The following is a 22,763-nucleotide window of genomic DNA, read 5'->3' on the forward strand; positions in this document are numbered from 1 at the left end:
ATTCTAAGGCCAGAAGGAAGCACTCTGATCATCTAGTCTGACCTCCTTTAGAAAAACATTCAAACTTGATTTAAAAATTATCAGTGATGGAGAATCCACCTTGACGCTGGGTAAGTTGTGCCAAAGGTTAATTACTCTCACTGTTAAAATTCTACACCTTATTTCACTCAGTATTTGTCTAGTTTCAACTTCCAGTCACTGGCTCATGTTATACCTTTCTCTGGGGGACTGAAGAGCCCATTGTTAAATATTGGTAGTTACAGATTGTAATCAAGTCATCCCTTAACACTCTCTCTGTTAAGATAACTCCAATTACAGTCCTTGAGTCTACCGCTATAAGGCATGTTTTCTAATCCTTTAATCATACTTGTGGCTCTTCTCTGAACGCTCTCTCCAATTTATCAACATCCTCCTCGAACAGTAGACACCAGGATGGGTCACAGTATTCCACCAGTGGTCAACTAGTGCCAAATTCAGAGGTTAAAATATCCTGCCTACTTCTACTCCTGTTAGAAATCAGCCATGTCTACCAGTTTGACAGTGAAAAAGTGTATAAGCTCAAGGGCCCGTTCTGGCCCCCATATGCTGCTCTAGTAGCACAGAAGGGATTTAAAGAAATCGCAACAGGCTGGGGAAGAATTTCTCTGGCACAAGAGCAGCATCCAGCCACCCCTACTCTGATCCCATAGCATAATGTGTATGGGGAGATGTCCTGGGGAGGGAGTATCCAGGGTGCTGAGTGCTACAAAGATTCTGGGCTTCAGTGCAGACTGCATAGGGCTCCCATAAATTTGAATAGCTGTAGGGGCTGCACTTGTCTCCAACCAACCCAAGAGTTCAGGCAATGAAAATGTGGCTCAAAGTCATCTTTGCTTCTCCTGGCCCTGAGTTGTCTCTCCTATGAAACACGTGTCCCCTGATCTTCAAAAGGAGAGTAGTCTCTGTCTCCACTCTACTTACACTAAATGCCAGCTCAGAGAGACAGCTGGAGCCAGAAATACAGACAACGTAATTAGAAATATAAGTGTAACAAATAAAATGAGAGGTGCTCTGAACAGTTTTAAAAAATTCTACGCAGGGAAACACAAAACCTTTATAATGTAAGAAATGTGATACTCACAGAATAACAATGACACACAACATACATGTCTGGAACCAAAATAAATTTATAGAACTGGCTTCAGAAGCAGCCCCATCCAATGAATACTATCAAGAACTCTTGAAAACAAGAAGAGATGGAATAGAGTGCTTTCTCTGGACTCATGCCATACAAACCTTGAGTAACCACTCAATGGCACCAGTATACGAGACAAGTGACTAACCAGTACTCAGAAGGGGCATGACTCCAATGTCGGGCTTCACCCTATAGATGGAACCTGGAGATCTATCAGCCATGAGTCTAATCAAACAAAGCATAGTCCAATGGGCTGAAAAGAACAAAAAACAGAAAATGAACAGCCAGGAAGAATGACAATCTGCTCCAGTGAAATTTAAAGAATGTTGTGATCAATGGTATAAAAAAATCTGAATTATAGGACACAAGACTGGAGTCCAGAGAAAGGATTCAGGGAAATCTTTATAGGAGAGAAAGGAATTAGGGAGCCGCTCAAGGAAAAAATTCATTATTATTATTTATTTATACTGCTGTAGTGTCTAAAGTAAAAAGGGCCCAATCAGAATTGGCTCTGCACAGACACCTAGTAAGAGACAATCTCAGCATCTCTCACCTTTCTATATGATTTTATCTGATGGTAGTTTAGGCTGCGTTCCAAGAAGTCAGGGCTTCATAGATGGTCATAGGCCCTCTGCTGTCATGATAAAATGTGGGAACTCCTGCTCTACAAGAGTTATACTTTGGGATTTCACAGGCTTCATCAAGACAGCTTGTAAGTTCTTTCAACCAATCAGTGCATTTTTACTGACTAGAGCCCTAAACCTTAGTCAGATGGACTCTTGCAAGTGAACAGAGTCCCTCTGAAGTTCATGGAGCTCCACACACACACACACACACAAAGACCCACTTGCACAGTTCCAATTGCAAACCAGGGCCTAGTTGTGCATACCTATTTAGTGGATGTTCAGTACGTGCTAGCTCTTACTGAGGACTATGTCCAGGCCAAGCTTCACACTCCAGCTATTCATTTTTTAGCTGTGGCAGGGTCTAAAAAAGTTGGGTGAAGATTTTTTTTGTATATTTTTGTCTCTCTTCCATCACTCTGAAATTGCTGCAGGGGTTTTATTAAAATTTACAAAAATTAAAATACATAAAATATAATCCATCTTCGGGTAAAGACCAACCCTGGGGAAAAACATGCCAAAATGGCTTTTTTGGAAAGTTCTGAGCCTTTGAGAATGGGGGATAAGAATATTACCATAATTACTGTGGGCACTTCAAGCACCTGGTCAATAGCTAATACAAGGGGAATCTGCAAAGGTAGGAGAACAAAAGTTAGTCCTATTTTGCCAATTGCAGTCCTTCCTGTCACCCAAAGCTCTAGGAACCTGCACTTTACTGTTAAAGTAAGAGAGAAAGGAAGGAGGAGGACAGGACACAGCAAGAGAGAGAGCAGCCAACCCATTTCTAAAGGTGTTCCTATATTAAAGGCTGATACTGGTGTCCAGGACAAAACAACAGCAATACCTTATAGTGACAAATACTCCCATATTCCTGTAGGGTTAACCCTTTCTGCTTTTCTGGCTAAGACTAAAAATGCAGCTTATTTACCACCTGTTTCACTTTAAGGAAGTAAATAAAATACATATTCCTCCACTCCCTTACATCCAGTGCACAAACAAAACTTCAGTGAGACAAGAACCGGGCATGAAATTCCACAGATCAGAAAACCTCCATCCCAAGCCAAGAGGGCACTCTAGGTTCAGCATCCCAGTGATCAGTGAACCCCATCCTAGGGGTCAAAAACCTGCATGTGCTGGCAGGAGCCATTGAATATAATGTTCCAGAGATAAGAGAGCTGCTGGAGCCAAGCACAGAACAGAATCAGATCATAATGGCAATGGAAACATTTATCTCAGCCCCAGGATGCTGCCCCTCAGGACACTGGCCTACATCTAACTACACTGATACAGAAGGAGACTGCTCAATGGGAGGTATAGAAGCCTCAGGATGATCAGAGCCTTATTCCCTGTGGACTACGGAGAGGCGACTAGAGGTTACTTAGAGCACCTGGAACCAATTAAGACCCTGCCAGAGACCTAATAAAACCCCCCTGCTTCAGTCAGACAGGAGAAGGGAAGGAGAGCTAACTATAGTTTGGAGATGACTGGTGTGGACCAGAGGATCAAAGTACTGGGGCAGAGAGACCCTGCCATGCAGGGCAGAGGACTTCCCCAGCACAGAGGACCAAGAGAAACCCTGCCCAAGGGGAAAGAGGGTAAGAAGACTGCGAAGCTGAAGGGGCTGAGACCAGAGTAGGAGGTAGACCTGGGTCCCTTCCCTCCTCCCCTTTTCTCCCCATCCAGGGCACTAGTGGAGCTCAAGAACAGGGGCAGGGGCAGCACCCTGACCCACCCCACCAAGGAAAAGCATGGGATCCACCACAATAGCATTGGCCATTTGCCAAACTACTCTAGTGCCCAATATCAAATGAAGCAAAATTAATTAGTCTCTGTTGTGCCATTGGGTCCACACAGCTCCCTCCCTCCCACAGCTTCTGTGATCCCACCAGATCCATATACCCATCTGGTGCCATTGAATCTGCAAGACCAAATTCCAAGTTCTGTGGTGTGGTAGGATCTGAGCACTCTCCCCAAGAGGATCTGAGACCTCTGCAGGGTCTGGGAATGCTGACAGACAGTCAGTGCTTAAATGACAAAACAGGCGGTAGAGGAAATGCAGGCTGTTAATCAGGAACCCCTGATGGAGTTCACAGTTTGAGTGTAACTAACACCAGCTCATCATAGTTTCAGGGGACAGAGTTCATTCCATTCCAGGACTATTAATATAGCCAACTATTTATATTGCTGCGTTCCTACAGCACTAAAGCAGAGCACTACAGCTGCAGAGCTAAAACGGAATAAAATGTCAACCACCAAGGAGAAAGTGATCATGCTAGAGACTGAAAGAAGAGACAGTGAAAAGACAGAGTAAGAGAATCTTCACAGATCCTGCCTGATACCGCTGGGTTAGCTGATCTTCATAGCTGTCTGATACCTGCAGCCTGAAAACAGAACCAGTCAATAATCTTACTACAGGAAAATGAAGCTATTCTGAGAAGCTGCCAGAAATACGCGCTCAGCGAAGATTCTGGCAGAGGGATAGAGAACTAAGCTAACCTGAAAGGAAGATTTGGGGTCTCCAACTGCCTTGTTACCTGCTCTGATCAGATGATGGAGAGCTCAGGAGGACCGTATTTGAACACAGCAGCAGTGGCATCCCCAGTGGGAATAGCCCGTTTGTTGCAAGTGGCGTTTGGATGTACTACGTTCAGCCTGGTGGCCCATCAGGGGGGATTCAGTGCAGCCTATGGCACCTTCTGTATGTTCGTCTGGTGTTTCTGTTTTGCTGTCACCATCTTTATAATAACCTGTGAGTTCACTCGTCTCCACAGCTGCCTGAGCATCTCCTGGGGAAATTTCACAGCTGCTTTTGCCATGCTGGCCACACTCATGTCCATCACTGCGGCTGTGATCTACCCGCTTTATTTTGCCCAGTTTGGCTGTTATTCCATCAGTTGCAAGGTGAGAGATTTCCGCATAGCAGCCAGTGTCTTTGCAGGGCTCATGTTCATTGCTTATGCTGTGGAGGTGTTTCTAACCAGAGCCAAGCCAGGACAGGTGACCAACTACATGGCCACAGTATCTGGCCTCTTGAAAATTGTCCAGGCCTTTGTGGCCTGCATCATCTTTGGGGCACTGGTAAATGACAGTCAATACATCAATTATGTGGCTACCCAATGGTGTGTGGCTGTCTATGGCTTCTGCTTTGTGGTGACAGTGGTGGTAGTGGCCTTCAATGTCACGGGAAGGACAGCAATGCTGCGGTGCCCCTTTGAGCGCTTTGTGATCATTTACACATTCATGGCCATCCTCATGTATGTGAGTGCAGCAGTGATCTGGCCAGTGTTCTGCTTTGATAGTAAGTACGGGTCCCCATGGCGCCCCTACCAGTGCTCGCAGGGCAAATGCCCCTGGGACAGCCAACTGGTGATTGCTATATTTACGTATGTGAACCTGGTGCTTTACATTGTGGACTTGGCATACTCTCAACGCATCCGCTTTGTCTCACACCCTTAAATTCCAATGCTGCCCCTGCAAAGCCATCAGGGCTCAAGCAACAACCAAGTTGTTGGAGACAGGGGTTACAGAAAGTAGCTGCTGAGCCAGACACACCAATAAATGCAACAAACTTCAAGGTTAAGACTGGACCAGTAAATGAACAATATATAATGGGTGGGCAGCAGATGAGTCTGGAAAGAAGACAACAACCTTTCTTACCCTTCAACATTTGCTTCATCCCTTCTGTATAGGGGAAAGGAATAGCATAGCAAACTGGATAGTATCCTTGCATCTCCGCCAAACATGAACGTCTGCTGCAAGCGTGGCTATGTATGCCACTGGATTATCAGCCAAATATTAAGCAGGGATCAGTGAGGTCTTGGAACTGCTACCAACACTGAACTCTAACCAAGAAGTGACTGTATCCAGGGAAGATTGAGGAGTTCAGAGACAGCAGCAGCTCTAGAACAGAACGAGGATCCTTCAAAATCCCAAAATGTTATTTCTATTATGGTGAGAAATTCATTGCTTATAAACATGGGAGATTCTAGCCAAAATGGGTCTGAGGGAGAAGGACATTACAGCAATTATGCTGATTTGAAGACTAGGAGTCCCCTCACTTGCCCACATACACTGTGGAATAAGCATAGCCTTATTCATGTGCCAGGTTAGAAAGGTTAGGGATATTTTTAAGTACACTCTGAGACATTACAGAAGTGAAAGTTGCTGAGTCATAGCTCTACTATCCAGAACTGGAGTGTGTGGTGGATCCAAGGCCTCAAAATAACCACTTTTAGTTTGAGCTCCTCACTGTTCACTGAGGCAGGGTCCGGAGATAGCTCCATGCTCACGTAAAAGTTGCTTAATAGGCCATTATATATTTGAACTGATGAAAGATGTGTTCGGGGGGGGGGGGGAAGAATGGAGACAGAAATAGCCTGGTCCCATCCTACTGCTCCAGGCCCCTGCAGATTACAGATGAGTTGATTACCAAGAATTTAGCCTCATTGGGGGAAAAAATGCTTAAATTGTTAATGGATCCAGCCAATTTTCTCAGACCAGATTGGATTCCAGGACCCCCTAACTCTCTGTGTCCACCTAACTCTCTGTCCTTTGCTTTACCTGCCAGCTGCACAGTCATCTCCCTAATCCTTCTTCAGCAAACACCCTCTCTGGTCTCCTATAGCATGGCTCAGGATTTCAGGTTTACACCCAATGGAAACTGCTCTTCATCCAAAGGAATTCCCAGTCCAGCAAGAAACCAAAGCAGTTTGTTTTTATTCAGATACTTGTGCAGAATGTGTGTGAATCTAACAGGAGGTCAGATTAAAAGCCACATATAAAAATGACACATTGTCAAAACTAAATGTGTTTAATTTGAAATAAAGTCACAGGGTAACCTTACAATGCACACACCCACACAGATCCATACACTCCCACCTTCCCGTTCCCAGATACAGCCTCCCCAACTTTACCTTTCCCACCAAAAATACACCAGCAGACACTCCTCTTCTATTTCCCCCCCAACACAGATTTCTACGCATACCTTCCCCCGCTCCCAAAAAACCACAGCCTATGGTTTATATTTTAATATATAAAGTGTGTGCTGTCTAACATGACTCAGGATGGGTGTACAAAATCTAATAGTCAAGTCCACTGAGCACCATGTTCTGTACCAGGGTCTCTAAAGATCCCATTCTCTCTCTCTCAGAAGAAGGTACAATCTGGAAGGAAGGAACCATTTCACGGTGTCTGAATGTATATCATGGAGTTTGGGCAGTTAAAGAAAAACTATATGGGAGATGTTGGGTGATTCTGCTGCTCTCTCTCCAGGTTAGAAGCAACCATTTTGGCTACGAACCCAAGGGACAAGCTTTATCAAGCCCAAGACAGAGAGCTGTTCCCACAGTCAAACAAGAAAATGCATGAAAGACCTTTCCCAAAAGGGTTTTCACCACACTAGGGAGCAATAGACAAAAGCCTTCCAGGGGATTTTCCTCCTGCACAGATTCCCAGCTTGGACAGGAGCTCTAAAAGAGAGTGAGTGGCTCTATTGGAAGGCATCCAGCTACATGGAGCCAGCCAGCTCAATGGGACAGTAGTAATAGAAAGAGACCAAAACTATGTAGTGTGGTACTAGATAATTAGGGGTGTTTTATGGATTGCATGAATAAAACATCGAATGTGGAAGTGCATTTATCTCACTTAATTAAATGTGGACAAAAGTAGTCATGGTACAAAACTATTCAAATAAATATTCAATTGGTATTATATTTTTAACTCTATCACCCACCAAATAAAAAAAAGTTGTCCACATCCCATCTAGTCTAGGTTTTACTGAAAGTATTTAAGTATGTTGTTTTTGTTGTTGTTTATTGGATGGATTTGGCCCACATGCTGGGAAAGGTGTGGAACTCTGTACAGGAATTATTGGCTTGCTTTGTAAAAAGTGCAAGTGAAAAAGGGACTGTCTCTTTAAGACAACACGTCTTTGAGGAATCTGCAATGGATATAAAAGGCCTGGTAAGAGCCCAGGGAGTTGGTCACCAGTGACAGGTGTCCAGCTAACAGGCGCTGTTTATTGCTGGAGATGACATCGCTACGTGCAGTGTGCAGTGAGGCCTGAGTGCAGAGGCATCTGTGACACTCTGTACCTCGGGGGAACACCCTACACCCCCATGTTCATGTTTATAAAATGATTGTGTGGTATCCAATTCAAAGTTTGTCATGTTGGGTGTCTTCAGAAGGCCCATAATGCACTGAGCACGGTTATTATAGTGATGTTATAGTAATTGTTAAGTAATGTTATAGTAAGGTTACAGGTTATAATTTCATGTATATAGTTATGAGGCTGAAAATGTATCCTCATGGCTTAAAGCAAGCCCACGCAAAAACTCTCCAAGAACAGAGAGGCAGTTCATACCTCCTCAGGGCAAGGATGAGACAAACCCAGCCCAGCCACACAGGAACAATGAACACTGGCTTAGGCAGCAACAAAAGAATCTGTTAGACCCTCAAGGGATCATCCCCTTCCTTTGGGCAGTTTGGGACTGCAATGAGGTAATGCTCACCTGACTCTGAGGGGGGGGGGCAAAGCCAAGAGGAAAGAAAGGACATGATAAAAGGGAGAGATATTTTGCCTTGCTCTCTCTCTTCCACCTACATCTACAGACACCACCACCTAGCAACTGAAATGCTGATCAAAGAGGAGAGCCTGACTGAAAAGTAAGGACACTGAAAGTGTTAAGTTTCAGAGTAGCAGCCGTGTTAGTCTGTATTCGCAAAAAGAAAAGGAGTACTTGTGGCACCTTAGGCATCTGTCAAGTTCATGAAAAATCTCGTACAGATACAAACAGACATCATCTTCCTCTCCAACTAAGGTGCCACAAGTACTCCTTTTCTTTTTGTGAATACAGACTAACATGGCTGCTACTCTGAAACCTGTCATTATGCAAGGCACTGAATTTAGCCGTATAGAGTGGAAATCTGTCAACTTCATGAAAAAACTCGTACAGATACAGACAGACATCATCTTCCTCTCCATAGTCTCTAAGGTGCCACAAGTACTCCTTTTCTTTTTGAAAGTGTTAAGATCAGCTTAGAATGTGTTTTGTTTTTATTTCATTTGACCAAATCTGACTTGTTATGCTTTGACTTATAATCACTTAAATCTACCTTTATAGTTAATATATCTGTTGGTTTATTCTACCTTAAACTGTGCATTTGGTTTGCAGTGTCAGAGACTCCCCTAGGGGGAACAAGCCTGGTACATATCAATTTCTTTGTTAAACTGATGAATTTATATAAGCTTGCAAGGTCAAGCGGGCATAACTGGACACTGCAAGACAGAAGTTCCCAGGGTTGTGTCTGGGACCAGAGATATTGACTAGCATCATTCGCTTGCAAGTAGCTGGGAGCAGCTTACATGCCAGAGGCTGTGTGTGAACAGCCCAGGAGTGGGGGTTCTCACAGCAGAGCAGGGTCAGGCTGGCTCCCAGAATCAAGGATTGGAATGGCCTAGCAGATCACTGGTCCAGATAGCACCACAAGGGAATGTCATAGCGCTGACTTCCCCAGTTACAGGGGGGGTACTCGACCCCTGCTCCATCCCAGGCCCTGCCCCCACTCCATCTCTTCCCTCCCCCACCCTGCCTCTTCCTGCCTGCTCTGCCCCCTCCCTCACTTCTTCCTGCTCCTGCTCCTCCTTCCTAGCTTCCTGAATGCCACTGATCAGCGGTGGGCAGGAGGTACTGGGGGTGGAGAGGAGCTGATCTGTGGGGCTGCCAGTGGACGCTGAGCACCCACTATTTTCTTTTCTGTGGGTGCTCCAGCCCCGGAGCGCCCACAGAGTCAGCAGCTATGGCTGATTGGAGTCTCCCTCCCTGGTTAAATTTCTCTGGTTGGCTGTATTTTTGTTGTTTATCTTTTTGCTCTGAGGATTCTGTACCACTCTGAACTAATTACCTGGGACTTGGAAAAATCTGCCAATGATACAAAATGATATGTATTATAGGAGACTAAGGTCTTGTCTACACTACAAATGTTTTGCCAGTATAGCTACTATATATTGGCAGAGCCTCCTGGTGTAGACAGTGTATGCTGACAGAAGTTTTTCTGTCAGCACAGTAACACCACCTTCCTGAATATTAGTTGTGCTAATAAAAGCTCTCTTCTGTCAGCATAGCTGTGTCTACATTGGGGGTTTTGCTAGGATCACTATGTCCACTATGGACTCCATATTTTCACATCCCTGACTGATACAGATATGCTAACAAAACTTGGCAGTGTAGATATGGCCTAAGGAGAGTAAGGAACTGCAGAAAGGTCCAGCAGAATGAGGTATCTGAGCAGCAGGAAGGCAGGTGAAATTCAATGTCCTGTATAGACACAGAAAGATGCAACTTCAACTCAGGTTTCAGAGTAGCAGCCGTGTTAGTCTGTATTCGCAAAAAGAAAAGGAGTACCCGTGGCACCTTAGAGACTAACAAATTTATTAGAGCATAAGCTTTCGTGAGCTACAGCTCACTTCATGCATCCGATGAAGTGAGCTGTAGCTCACGAAAGCTTATGCTCTAATAAATTTGTTAGTCTCTAAGGTGCCACGGGTACTCCTTTTCTTTTAACTTCAACTCAGACACCTAAATAAGGTCACGTCTTAGGAACAATCTAGGTATTGTGCACTGATCAGTGACAATGTCTGCGCAGCTGTAGCCATCAAAGGAGCAAATAAGATGTTAAGAAGAAGTGTGATTGATGTGAGTATGCTTGGTGGTGAATGTGGATCTGGATGCTAACATATTTTTCTGTGTAGGGTTTCTGAGGTGGTGTGTTGCAATGCTGGGCAGAAGACTTTTAGCACATGTCTAGTCAAAACTGTAGAAAGTTCTTTCAATGTACAAAAGTCCCAGCTTTGGCTACTTCTGCTCCTACCAGCTGGTGTCTCCAGCTGGCTCCTCTCTCCAGTTTTCTACCAAGGCAACATAGAGAGAGGGATGCACCACCTGGATGCTAGTGCCCGCAGAGTGAAGTGGGGGGGGGTCACCCCTGCACAGTTCTGGTTCCAGGGCATGCTGGGGCGAGGAGGAGTGGGAGAGGAGATATGGCTCAGCATGGGCCCCACTTTATCCCCTCCCCCCACAATGCAGCACATTGTGCCCAGACCTCTGTTCAATAGTGGGAGAATTGTGAAATTACCCCTTAGTCTCCTATAATACCTGTCTTACCCCAAGACAGGTAAGAGCAAAAGCCCTAATGCCTGATGGTATGCACTCAGAGACACAAGAAAAGGGAAGGAGGTGCAAGTAGCTCCGTAGCCTTGACAAGAAAGAAGACTAATCTGGAACCCATGACACCCATTTGATTAATCTAAGAGGAATCCTCATCAGGGACAGTACATTTAGATTAAGCTGCCTCATCTGCCAGCCAGAAAAGGGGAACAAAAATAATTAGAGGCATCCACGTAGGAGAGGAGGGGGAGAATCCATACAGAAACTGGACATTTATATTGATAAGAATATCCAGTTATTAACACCTCAACTGCTAGAAGAGGGCCTCATCCTCCCTGACTGAACTAACCTCGTTATCCCTAGCTTGATTCTTGCTTGCATATTTATATCTGCCTCTGGAAATTTCCACTACATGCATCTGACGAAGTGGGTATTCACCCACAAAAGCTTATGCTCCAATACGGCTGTTAGTCTATAAGGTGCCACAGTACTCTTTGCCGCTTTTATAGATCCCCAGACTAACACGGCTACCCCTCTGATACAGATATTAATTGTAACACATTTTGGCAGAGATATTAATTTTCACCCTTCAGGGTTTGAAACACTCTCTTTAAACAGGGGTGTAGTTCTGATTTTTTTAAGTGAAGGTACTCTGCCCCCAATGATGTGACCCCACCCAGCCAGCCCCTCACAGCATGTTCCTATATAATGGCCTCACACTGGAGGAGGTAGACTATCCCACATCAGCCTAATGTGAGATATTCTTACCTAATTCTTGCACCTTCTTCTAAAACAGAGGTTCTCAAAATGTGGGGAAGGCCTCACTGGAGGGGTGTGTGTGTGCAAAATATATTCTGTGAGGGCGTGAGAAGCTTTAGGGAAAAAAACAAACTTTACTGGGCATATTTTATCCACACCAATAAATAATTAGCAAAGTTGATTTCTCCAGACATAACAGATCCTCATATAGCACTGTGCACTTGACTCCAGATGGTGTTGTGTATTTTGACAGATTTCTGTTAAGCTTGCATAGCATTATACAAAATTGTTGCCATCTGTATGTTAATTCGTTTGCTACGACGCAGTGCGCACATTTAATTCTAAGCATCGACCACAATCACAGTTTTACTTTTGCTCTTATGACAATGGACTGTTGGCTCTGTTTGAATCAATGCCTTGCTGTTTTTAATATGTAGTGAAAGTTGCTTTTTTTTTTCCCCTTTAATCGGTATATGTACCTGCCTGGCAAGGATGTGTATTACGTAAACTACTATGGACACAAAGAAGTGGGGGCATGATCAAATAAGTTTGAGAACCACTGCTCTAAAGCATCTTTTGTTGCCACTGTCAGGGATGGAATACTGGACTAGATGGGCTGCAGGTCTGATCCACTATGGCCATTTCTATACAGTTCCATCCAAAGCTAAATTAAAAACACCAGGGATCAAATTTAGTCCTTGGGGAGCTTCACCTATTCTGCCATAATTGAATTTGGTCCAAAGACTCTTTAATTTGTTAAGAAGAAGAGTAAGAGGGAGGAGCAGAAAAACTGCACTTACTTTTTACTGACCTAAAAGAAATAACCTGATGTTTCTCCTGTGTTTGATTTGGGCAGTGTAACGGGCTTTAGGACCCTTTAGAGAGATCCAGAGCTCTTATAGATTCATATATTTTTAAAGCCAGACAGGACCATTATGACAGGGTAACAAACCTTGTGGATAGGGAGGAAGCACTGGATGTGGTATATCTTGACTTTAGTAAGGCTTCTGATACTGTCTCGCATGACCTTCTCATAAACAAACTAGGGAAATACAACCAAGATGGAGCTACTGTAATGTGGGTACATAACTGGTTGGAAAACCGTTCCCAGAGAGTAGTTATGTGCGGTTCACAGTCAAGCTTTGGCCCCCCCACCTCAAGGCAGTGTCAGGCTTTGCCCCCACCCTTGGGGGGGCTTGGGCAAGCTCTGGCTTTGGTCTCTCCTCCTGGGGTTGTATAGTAATTTTTGTTGTCAGTATGGGGTCGCGGTGCAATGAAGTTTGAGTACTGCTGGTTTAGATAATGGCATACAGCAAACACTTATAAAGTTTGAACATGACACCAATCTGGGAGGGGTTGCAAGTGCTTGGAGGACAGGATTAAAATTCAAAATGATCTAGACAAACTGGAGAAATGGTCTGAAGTAAATAGGATGCAATAAGGACAATAAGGACAAATGCAAAGTATCCACTTAGGAAGGAACAATCAGTTGCACACATAAAAATGGGAAATGACTTAGGAAGGAGTACTGCAGAAAGGGATCTGGGGTCATAGTGGATCACAAGCTAAATATGAGTCAACCATGTAACACTATTGCAAAAAAACCAAACATCATTCTGCAAGCAAGACACATACCCGAAGTAATTCTTCCATTTTACTCCATGCTGATTAGGCCTCAACTGGAGTATTGTGTCCAGTTCTGGGTGCCACATTTCAGGAAAGATATGGACAAAGTCCAGAGAACAGCAAAAAAAAAAAAAAGAAAATTATGAAAGAGCTAGAAACATGATCTATGAAAGAAGATTGAAAAAAGTGGGTTTGTTTAGTCTGGAGAAGAGAAGACTGAGGGGGGGACATAACAGTTTTCCAGTACATAAAAGGTTGTTACAAGGAGGAGAGAGAAAAACTGTTCTCTTCTACCTCTGAAGATAGGACAGGAAGCAATGGGCTTAAATTGCAAAAAGGGCAGTTTAGGTTGGACATTGGGAAAAACTTCCTAATGGTCAGGGTAGTTAAGCACTGGAATAAATTGTGTAGCGAGGTTATGGAATCTCCATTATTGAAGATTTTTAAGAGCAGGTTAGACAAATGCCTGTCAGGGATGGTCTAGATAGTACCAGCCAGGAGTGCAGAGGACTGGACTAGAAGACCTCTCAAGGTTCCTTCCAGTCCTACACATCTATGATCATCTCCTCTGATGTCCCATGTAACAGGCTTGGGGTGGGAACATGTGAAACAGTATTCCTGCACTTTGGACCTTGCACACACTATACGTGCAAGGTCACACTGCTTGGAGGCCATCTTATACAGTAACATGCTGCGAGAAGCTGGCAAGAGGGGGTCACGTCCGTGGGAGCAGCAGAGTGCCTGCACTTAAAAAAATAAGAACTACACCCCTGTTTGAACAGAGGCCTTACATTTGCACCCAATAACTCCTTCATCCAACTTATAACTTCTGGCTGACCTACAGCACATATTTTAGAAAGACATACAGTCTTGAAGTAAAGACTTTTCCCTGATTAGGTACTTATAGATCATAATTAAGTCAATTCTTAACCTTCTCTTGGATAAACTAAGTAAAATGATCTTCTTTAGTCTCTTACTGCAAGGCAGGTTTTTCCCAGCTCTCAAATCATTTTTGACTCTTCTGATCGTTCCCCCTGATGTCAGGTGTTAGGATCCTGTACAGAAATGCAATTATTTCTGCTGATGCATCCTTGCAGGCAGACCAAACAGGTCCTATTAGCTCCTGACCAGGGATATGCTAAGGTTTCAGTGGCTGTCTGAAGAAAGGAGGGAATCTGACTGACACTCTGCAAAGCAAATCCTGAGGAGCATCCAAACTCAGGAGAAAGATTGAGCTCAGGTTTATGTTTTATTGTAAGTTAAGAAACAATAAAAACGAAACCCCATGAAGGAGGAAAGTAAATATGTGTATGAGAGGGACAGAGAGAGAGAGAGAGATGGAACACTGCCGAGGCTTTACAGGGGGAGGGGCAGACATCGGTTTACCTGGCGTCAGAGCAGCACAGTAGCATAGCTGGGGGGAGCGGGGCAGCAGCCACTCCCCCACCGAGCAGAAGTGGTGCCTTTTTAAATTTCTTGGCACCTTTAAAATTTTTACTCACCCGGCGGTGCTCCGGGTCTTCAGCAGCACTCCGGTGTCAGGTCCTTCACTCGCTCCGATCTTCGGCAGCATTGTGGTGGTGGGGGGGCGGGTCCTTCAGTGCCGAAGACCAGAGCGAGTGAAGGACCCGATGCCGAAATGCTGCTGAAGACCTGGAGTGCCGCTGGGTGAGTACCGGGGGTGGCACCTTTTTTTATCTCCACTCCCCCTGTTTTTTCCACCTGGCTACACCACTGGAGCAGCAGAGCTTCTGGCCAGAGTAGTCAACTAGGTACTATGGGATATCCGCTGGAGGCTAAAAGCTGTGTAAACAGGAAGAATGAGTCTTCACTTGAACATCACCACAAAAGTATCACTGGTAAGAACCGTACGCCTCTTGTGGAGGTGGTTTTCTGTTTGCAGAAAAAGTAATTGGCAAGCGTACATGCTCCAGAGTTTTTTGCAAAACAAAGCAACTTTTTGCGCTTTAAAGAGCAAGTGTAGACATGCCCTTAGGCTCTCTCTTTTTCTCCTGCCTTGGTCTTTTGTGTAGAGGCTCAGTAGTGGAAAAAAATTTCTCTAGTACGTTTATTAAGGTTTACCATGACTTAGTTTCCACACAAGAATTTCTTTATTAGTCCAAAGGCCACTTGATGTTGGCAGAGGCACCGACTCCGTGGGTGTTCCGGGGCTGGAGCACCCATGGGGAAAAATTGGTGAGTGCTCTGCAACCACCTGCAGTTCCCCGCCCCTCCACCCCAGCTCATCTGCGCCTCCTCAGCGAGCGCACTGCATGCCCACTTTTTCCCCCCTCCCTCCCAGCGCTTGCTGCTACAAAACAGCTGTTTCACGCATCAAGTACTGGGAGAGAGGGGGGACACGACGCACTCAGGGGAGGAGGCGGGGCTGGGGTGGAGATTTGGGAAGGGGTACAATGGGGCAGGGAGGAGGAGGAGTTGGAGTTGGGGCGGGGACTTTGGGGAAAGGGGTTGGAATGCGGGCGGGGGGATACGGGCACCCACCAGCGCCATGAGAAGTTGGCGCCTATGGATGTTGGTCATGTCCAAAATATCAATACAAACAAATACACCCATATTTGATATTTTACCAACAATACAATTACAAGCATACCAAATACTCACAACAGAATCAAGCTCAAGAAATACCATCTCTTCATGGTAAGACTCCAAAGGAGTAAGGAAAAGCTCTGACAAAGAATAAGAAATATAAGATCATAAGAATGGTCACACTGGGTAAGACCAAAGGCCCATCCAGCCCAGTATCCTGTCTGCCGACAGTGGCCAATGCCAGGTGCCCCAGAGGGAGTGAACCTAATAGGTAATGATCAAGTGATGTCTCCCCTGCCATCCATCTCCACCCCCTGATAAACAGAGGCCAGGGACACCATTCCTTATATCCCTAAACAATTTGTCTTTTTATACACTATAATAAACAAAAAGAAAAGGAGTACTTGTGGCACCTTAGAGACTAACAAATTTATTAGAGCATAAGCTTTCGTGAGCTACAGCTCACTTCATCGGACAGATTTCCACTCTATACGGCTAAATTCAGTGCCTTGCATAATGACAGGTTTCAGAGTAGCAGCCGTGTTAGTCTGTATTCGCAAAAAGAAAAGGAGGACTTGTGGCACCTTAGAGACTAACAAATTTATTAGAGCATAAGCTTTCGTGAGCTACAGCTTACTTCGTCGGACAGATTTCCACTCTATACGGCTAAATTCAGTGCCTTGCATAATGACAGGTTTCAGAGTAGCAGCCGTGTTAGTCTGTATTCGCAAAAAGAAAAGGAGGACTTGTGGCACCTTAGAGACTAACAAATTTATTAGAGCATAAGCTTTCGTGAGCTACAGCTCACTTCGTCGGACAGATTTCCACTCTATACGGCTAAATTCAGTGCCTTGCATAATGACAGGTTTCAGAGTAGCAGCCGTGTTAGTCTGTATTCGCAAAAAGAAAAGGAGTACTTGTGGCACCTTAGAGACTAACAAATTTATTAGAGCATAAGCTTTCGTGAATTTAGCCGTATAGAGTGGAAATCTGTAGCTCACGAAAGCTTATGCTCTAATAAATTTGTTAGTCTCTAAGGTGCCACAAGTACTCCTTTTCTTTTTGCGAATACAGACTAACACGGCTGCTACTCTGAAACCTATAATAAACAAGTGATGGTTATCAGACCTTAGCCAAAACCAGAGGAGGCAGTTTTAGGGCTGCACACTAGGGATATAAAATATTAAATGGTTAACCGATAAGAATTAGTCTTACCATTAATATATTGCAGTTAATGTTTAAAACAGATGTGCAGCCTTGACCCTGGACCCCTGCTGTGTGGAGCTGGGCGGCAGCCCTGACCCCAGACCTCTGCCATGCAGTAGTCCCAGACCCCTAGCCCCACCATGCGTCTGTCCCAACCCCCGTCGTGTTAACAAACATTTGACCGACATAATTTTAATAGTTTAAACGGGTACTTTTTAAAACGATATTTACATCCCTACTGTGCATGCTGTCCTTTTGCCCAGTTCAGATAATATTAATGGCAGACCCCCTTTTCAAGGCCTCCTTATCTAATTTTGCCATATTTTTTCCCCAACCACTGGACTAGGCTTTTTTTTTTTTTTTAAACAAACCATATACTGTATAAGCAATTATTTACTGCACCTGGTGCCCAGTTAACCATGTTTTCTTTATTCTGATTACCTCAACCCAAACCTTAAATAAGATAACACTGGTATTTCAAGAATCACTACAAGTTTAACACAAACAACTCTTCTATTTCATGATTTCATTCTTTTTGGTCACATGCTTTGGATCTATTCCTCATGCTAATATACAAACAATTTAAAAAAACCGTTCACTGAGGCTCAATGTAGGCCTATATTCCTACACTCTGCCTCAAATAAATCTGAGATCAGTGCCACTGACTTCCAGGGATGGCCTCAATTGTTCTGAGAAGCTGTCACTTGCCACAGCCCTCATTTTCAATGGTGAAGTTGCCCAGCTGATCTTACTAGGAGGATGGGTCTGCACGAACATGGGCAGCATTGACAGAGTCCAAATCTCAATCGTCTTGGCTGACTCAAGCTCCCCCCCTCTCCCTGCCAAAGCATTCCATGGCATATTTGTGCCAGACTTAAAGGAGTTGACTTCAAGTGCCCCAAGCAAGGCTTGGAGGCAATCGCCATCTTTCTCCAGTGCTCAGGTGAAACCTGTTGATGTATCTGGCTCCTCTGTGAATAGCACTTGACTCCAAGGCATATGAGGGAATAAACATGGTTAGTCTCCCTCTCCATGTTCAGAGGAAATGACAGAGTTCAGAGCTGTTGAGTAGCCTTCCTTCTATTTTAGACGCTATACATACCAAGATAAGAGAAGAAAAACTGGTCTATTGAGAGAAGAGTTGGAGCGACAGAGAAACAAGCACCAAAAGAGGTACCAAGGCACACTACTAAGTAATTTGACACTGAAATCGTGGAGCAGGCACTGGGATGCTGAATAGTCTTAGAGCTGCCTAATAAAGTTTGTGGCACCAAAAGGCCATATCTCAGGCACAGGTGTGCTGAGAACAATTCTGGGGCCAGAGCATCACTGCACTGGCAAGTAGAAGCACCAACACAAAGAGGAAAGCACCAATTAATGAAGAAAGAACAGGCATGAAAGTGCCAAAATAGAACACGGCACCAAAATAATAGTGACATCAGAAACACCATACATTGAGCCAGGACATTTTCAGAATCAACTACAAATATCACCCAAACATTTCACATTGAAAGAAGAGGAGCAACTAGGTATCAACACAATAAAGATGAATTTAAAACAAAAGAATTAGCAATAGCAGATCATTAAGAACTGGAGAGTAGAGGCTTTTATAGACACATATAGTACATATTTTACAAACAGATAAACCAAATTAGGGCTAAAAACATGATTTTTCTCTCAAAGTTCTTTCCTGAAATTGTGTTGGATAAAACATGTTTCATAGGACTGGCAGACAGGATGGTCTGTACAAAGAGCTAACAAGTTTTCCAACACATGTCCTTCCTTCATCTCTGTTTCCTTTATAAAGGTCTCACCTTTCTACATGCAGCCACATTCTAAAGAACTGACAGTTGAGTAAAAAGATTCCACCAGATTAAAATATTCCCAGAATGTGGAGAATGAACACATGGCAGGCTGACCCCTAAATTGCCTCTGCCCAACACAGAAAACTAACACAGTGTGCTGAGACATTCCTAGCTGTTTTCAGTCCTGTGCTGAGTAACTGCAAATCTCCACAGCTGTTTTCTATTCATCCTGAAGAAACTCCCAGAGATGAGGCAAATTTAAGGGGGAGACTTTCAAAAGAGCTCACATTATCTGGGTGCCTATATGGATGCTGAATTCTTTTGAAAATCTGATCCTTTGTTTCTGTGAAATAAAATCCAGATCCCACTGTGACACTCTGTACTTCCGGGGAACATCTAGCACCTCCATGTTCATCCTTATAGTATGATTGTGCGGTATCTAATGCAAAGTTTTCATGTCGGGTATCTTCGGAAGGCTCATGACGTACTGAGCATTGTTGTCATAGTGATGTTATAGTAATTGTTGTTACAGTAATGGTATAGTAATGTTATAGGTTATAATTTCATGTATATAGTTATGAGGCTGAAAATGTATCTTCATGGCTTAAAGCAAGCCCAGACAAAAACTCTCCAGAAGCAGAGGGGCAGTTCACACCTCATCAGGACATGTATGGGACAAACTCAGCCCAGCCTCACAGGAACAAAGGATGCTAGCCTAGGCAACAACAAAAGGATCTGTTGGACTCTCGAGTGAGTCACCCCCACTTCCATTGGTCAGCTTGCCACAACAATGAGGTAATGCTCACCTGACTCTGAAGGGGGTGGGCAAAGCCAAGAGGAAAGAAAGGACATGATAACAGGAGAGACTTTGCCATGCTCTTCCTCTCTCTTCCACCACATCTACAGACACCACACCAAGTGACCAAAGTGCTGATCAAAGGGGAGAGCCTGGCTGAAGAGCAACCAGCCAGCCTGTGGTGAGAAGCATATAAGTTTGTAAGGGCACTGAAAGTGTTAAGATCATCTTAGAATGTGTTTTGCTTTTATTTCATTTGACCAAATCTGACTTATGTTTTGACTTATATTCACTTAAAACCTATCTTTATAATTAATAAATGTTTGTTTATTCTACCTGAAGCAGTGCGTTTGGTTTGAAGCATGTCAGAGACTCCCCTTGGGATTACAAGCCCAGTACATATCAATTTCTTTGTTAAATTGACTAACTCATATAAGCTTGCAGTGTCCAGTGGGCATAAATGGACTCTGCAAGACGGAAGTTCCTAGGGTTGTGTCTGGGACCAGAGATATTGGTTAATGCCATTTGGTTGCACAATCCAAGGAGCAGTTTATATGCTAGAGGCTGTGCGTTAACAGCCCAGGAATGGGGGTTCTTACAGCAGAACAGGGTAAGACTGGCTCCCAGAGTCAAGGATTGGAGTAACCTAACAGAGTACCGGTCCAGATAACACCAGAGGGGAACGTCACACCCATCCCCACGCTTCCCTCCTATTTCAATATATGCACAATCTAGTCACAGGCCAGGAAGTGATAGAGTCCAGGACCAAGAGGTACAGTATTCATGCAGTTTTATGAAATGCTGTAATTAACAGGACTTGATTTCCACAATCTGGCAACTGTCCAGATTTGCCAGTCTACATGAGCAAATACAAAAACAGCTTAATCTCGATGGTCCTCTTCATCCAAGTGAGCTCAAGGTGATGTTATGGACAAAACACTCTTCCATTTCAGAGAATATGTTTATTTCATTTTCACTTATCAACTTGAAGCACCATCCTACTCACCTCCAGGCCAATACAGAATCCCTTCCCCTCCCAACTCTTTTCCCTGAGGGATGGACAGCAGGAGGCTCAAGAACTGTGTGTGTGGGTAAGTGGGAAGGCAAATGGAAGCTGCAGTCAGCTGAGCTTTACAAGAGATAATTGGTTAAGAATGCAAAACTCATTGTATTTTATATAATCCACATAGTTCAATCTGATATCCTGCCTCTGACAGTGGCCAATGTTGGATGCTTCAAAAAAAGGCACAAACCTTTTATGATGACCCAAATATACAATTCTACCCTTTTTTGGGGGGTGTCAGGGGTGTGGGGAGGTTCTTCTTCTCTTGACCCTAACCAAGCTGGTGATCAGCTCATTCCCTGGTGCATGGGGTTTGAAAGCCACTATATTGTCATCCTCAGTTGTGAGATACTTATATGTGTAATGGCCTCCCTGAACTGATCCATAAGGACACAACCCCATCTTCTTCAAATCCCTCAAGACCCACCTATGCTGTGAGACCAATTTACCTCTTCCTATATGCTAGTAGAGCACTCAGCACAATGCTGCAATACATGTAACAAATAATAATATTGTGATATCCTAACTGGGCTCACTACAGGTGTTATACTTAGCCATTTACAAATCTAATTGAATTTTGTAAACTTACCTAGCTCTTTGTCTCATCAATGCTGTGGGCTGCATTCTCTAATCTTGTGCCTCATCAGATTTGCCCTTTGCCAGTCTATTCCTGTTAAGTATAAATCATGTTAATGTCAGCACTGCAACTTCTATTTTACATAAACACAGAGAGGGTCTCTCAAGCATATAGAGCAAGGGTTCTCAAACTAGGGGTCGGGACCTCTCAGGGGGTCATGAGGTCATTACATGGGGGATTGCGAGCTGTCAGCCTCCACCCCAAACCCCACTTTGCCTCCAGCATTTATAATGATTTTAAATATATTAAAAAGTGTTTTTAATTTATAAAGGGGGGTTGCACTCAGAAGCTTGGTGTGTGAAAGGGGGTCACCAGTACAAAAGTTTGAGACCCACTGATATAGAGGGCACTGCATATAAGTGACAGGACCTGGGTGGATGAATAGCAGGTTCTTTCTCCTGATCTGCTGTGGTCAGAACAACTTTTAGGATCAGGTAAAAGCCGCCCTATTGGTATAGTAAATCCCTGGATTTCAGCAGGTGATGGGGGTATCTATGGTGATGATACTGCTGTATGAACTAAGGATGCTTCTGGCACCAGCTCCCTGCCAACCAAAGTTGCCATAGTGCTCCCAAGAAAAGTAATGTCCAAATCGGGTGGCAACAACATCCTTTCAAAACTGGCTAATCACAACAAATTCCCCAGTGCCCATATACGAAATGACATGAGTCCTGCTACGGGCCCTTCCCCTTGTCATAGTAAGAGGCTGATCTGCTGCTCTGACAGTTTGTAGCCACCCTATGTTAACACTCACCTGATCCTAGGTCTGCCTAATGGCTGACCTTGTCCCTGGCATTTATTACAGTATCATCCCCATATCTGCATTCAACTGTCCATCTAGACCCGGGGTGTTCTGAGCCAGGCCCTCCCTACGTCCGTCCAGACCTGAGGGGCTCTGAGCCAGGTTCTCCCTACGTCCGTCCAGACCTGAGGGGCTCTGAGCCAGGTTCTCCCTACGTCCATCCAGACCTGAGGGGCTCTGAGCCAGGTTCTCCCTACGTCCGTCCAGACCTGAAGGGCTCTGAGCCAAGTTCTCCCTACGTCCGTCCAGACCTGAGGGGCTCTGAGCCAGGTTCTCCCTACGTCCGTCCAGACCTGAAGGGCTCTGAGCCAGGTTCTCCCTACGTCCGTCCAGACCTGAGGGGCTCTGAGCCAGGTTCTCCTTACGTCCGTCCAGACCTGAGGGGCTCTGAGCCAGGTTCTCCCTACGTCCGACCAGACCTGAGGGGCTCTGAGCCAGGCTCTCCCTACGTCCGTCCAGACCTGAGGGGCTCTGAGCCAGGTTCTCCTACGTCCGTCCAGACCTGAGGGGGCTCTGAGCCAGGTTCTCCCTACGTCCGTCCAGACCTGAGGGGCTCTGAGC

The 22,763-nt window shown here is 44.6% G+C and overlaps 1 protein-coding gene and 1 long non-coding RNA gene across 2 annotated transcripts; one reads left to right on the plus strand and one right to left on the minus strand.

Annotated features, from left to right (window-relative positions):
- Positions 1-234: 234 nt before the first annotated feature.
- LOC122456592 lies at positions 235-22,332 on the minus strand. Its single transcript, XR_006275543.1, has 3 exons — positions 21,736-22,332; positions 21,353-21,433; positions 235-1,427 (listed from the first exon to the last, which is right to left on the minus strand). It is a non-coding gene; the product is annotated as an uncharacterized LOC122456592 (long non-coding RNA).
- On the plus strand, positions 3,923-6,067 carry MYADML2 (myeloid associated differentiation marker like 2). The gene has a single exon (XM_038372351.2). It carries the CDS (start codon positions 4,345-4,347, stop codon positions 5,251-5,253), a length of 909 nt encoding a protein of 302 aa, XP_038228279.1. The 5' UTR covers positions 3,923-4,344; the 3' UTR covers positions 5,254-6,067.
- Positions 22,333-22,763: the final 431 nt, after the last annotated feature.

Source organism: Dermochelys coriacea, chromosome 14 (genome assembly GCF_009764565.3).
Source record: "Dermochelys coriacea isolate rDerCor1 chromosome 14, rDerCor1.pri.v4, whole genome shotgun sequence".
NCBI classification, from domain to species: Eukaryota; Metazoa; Chordata; order Testudines; family Dermochelyidae; genus Dermochelys; species Dermochelys coriacea.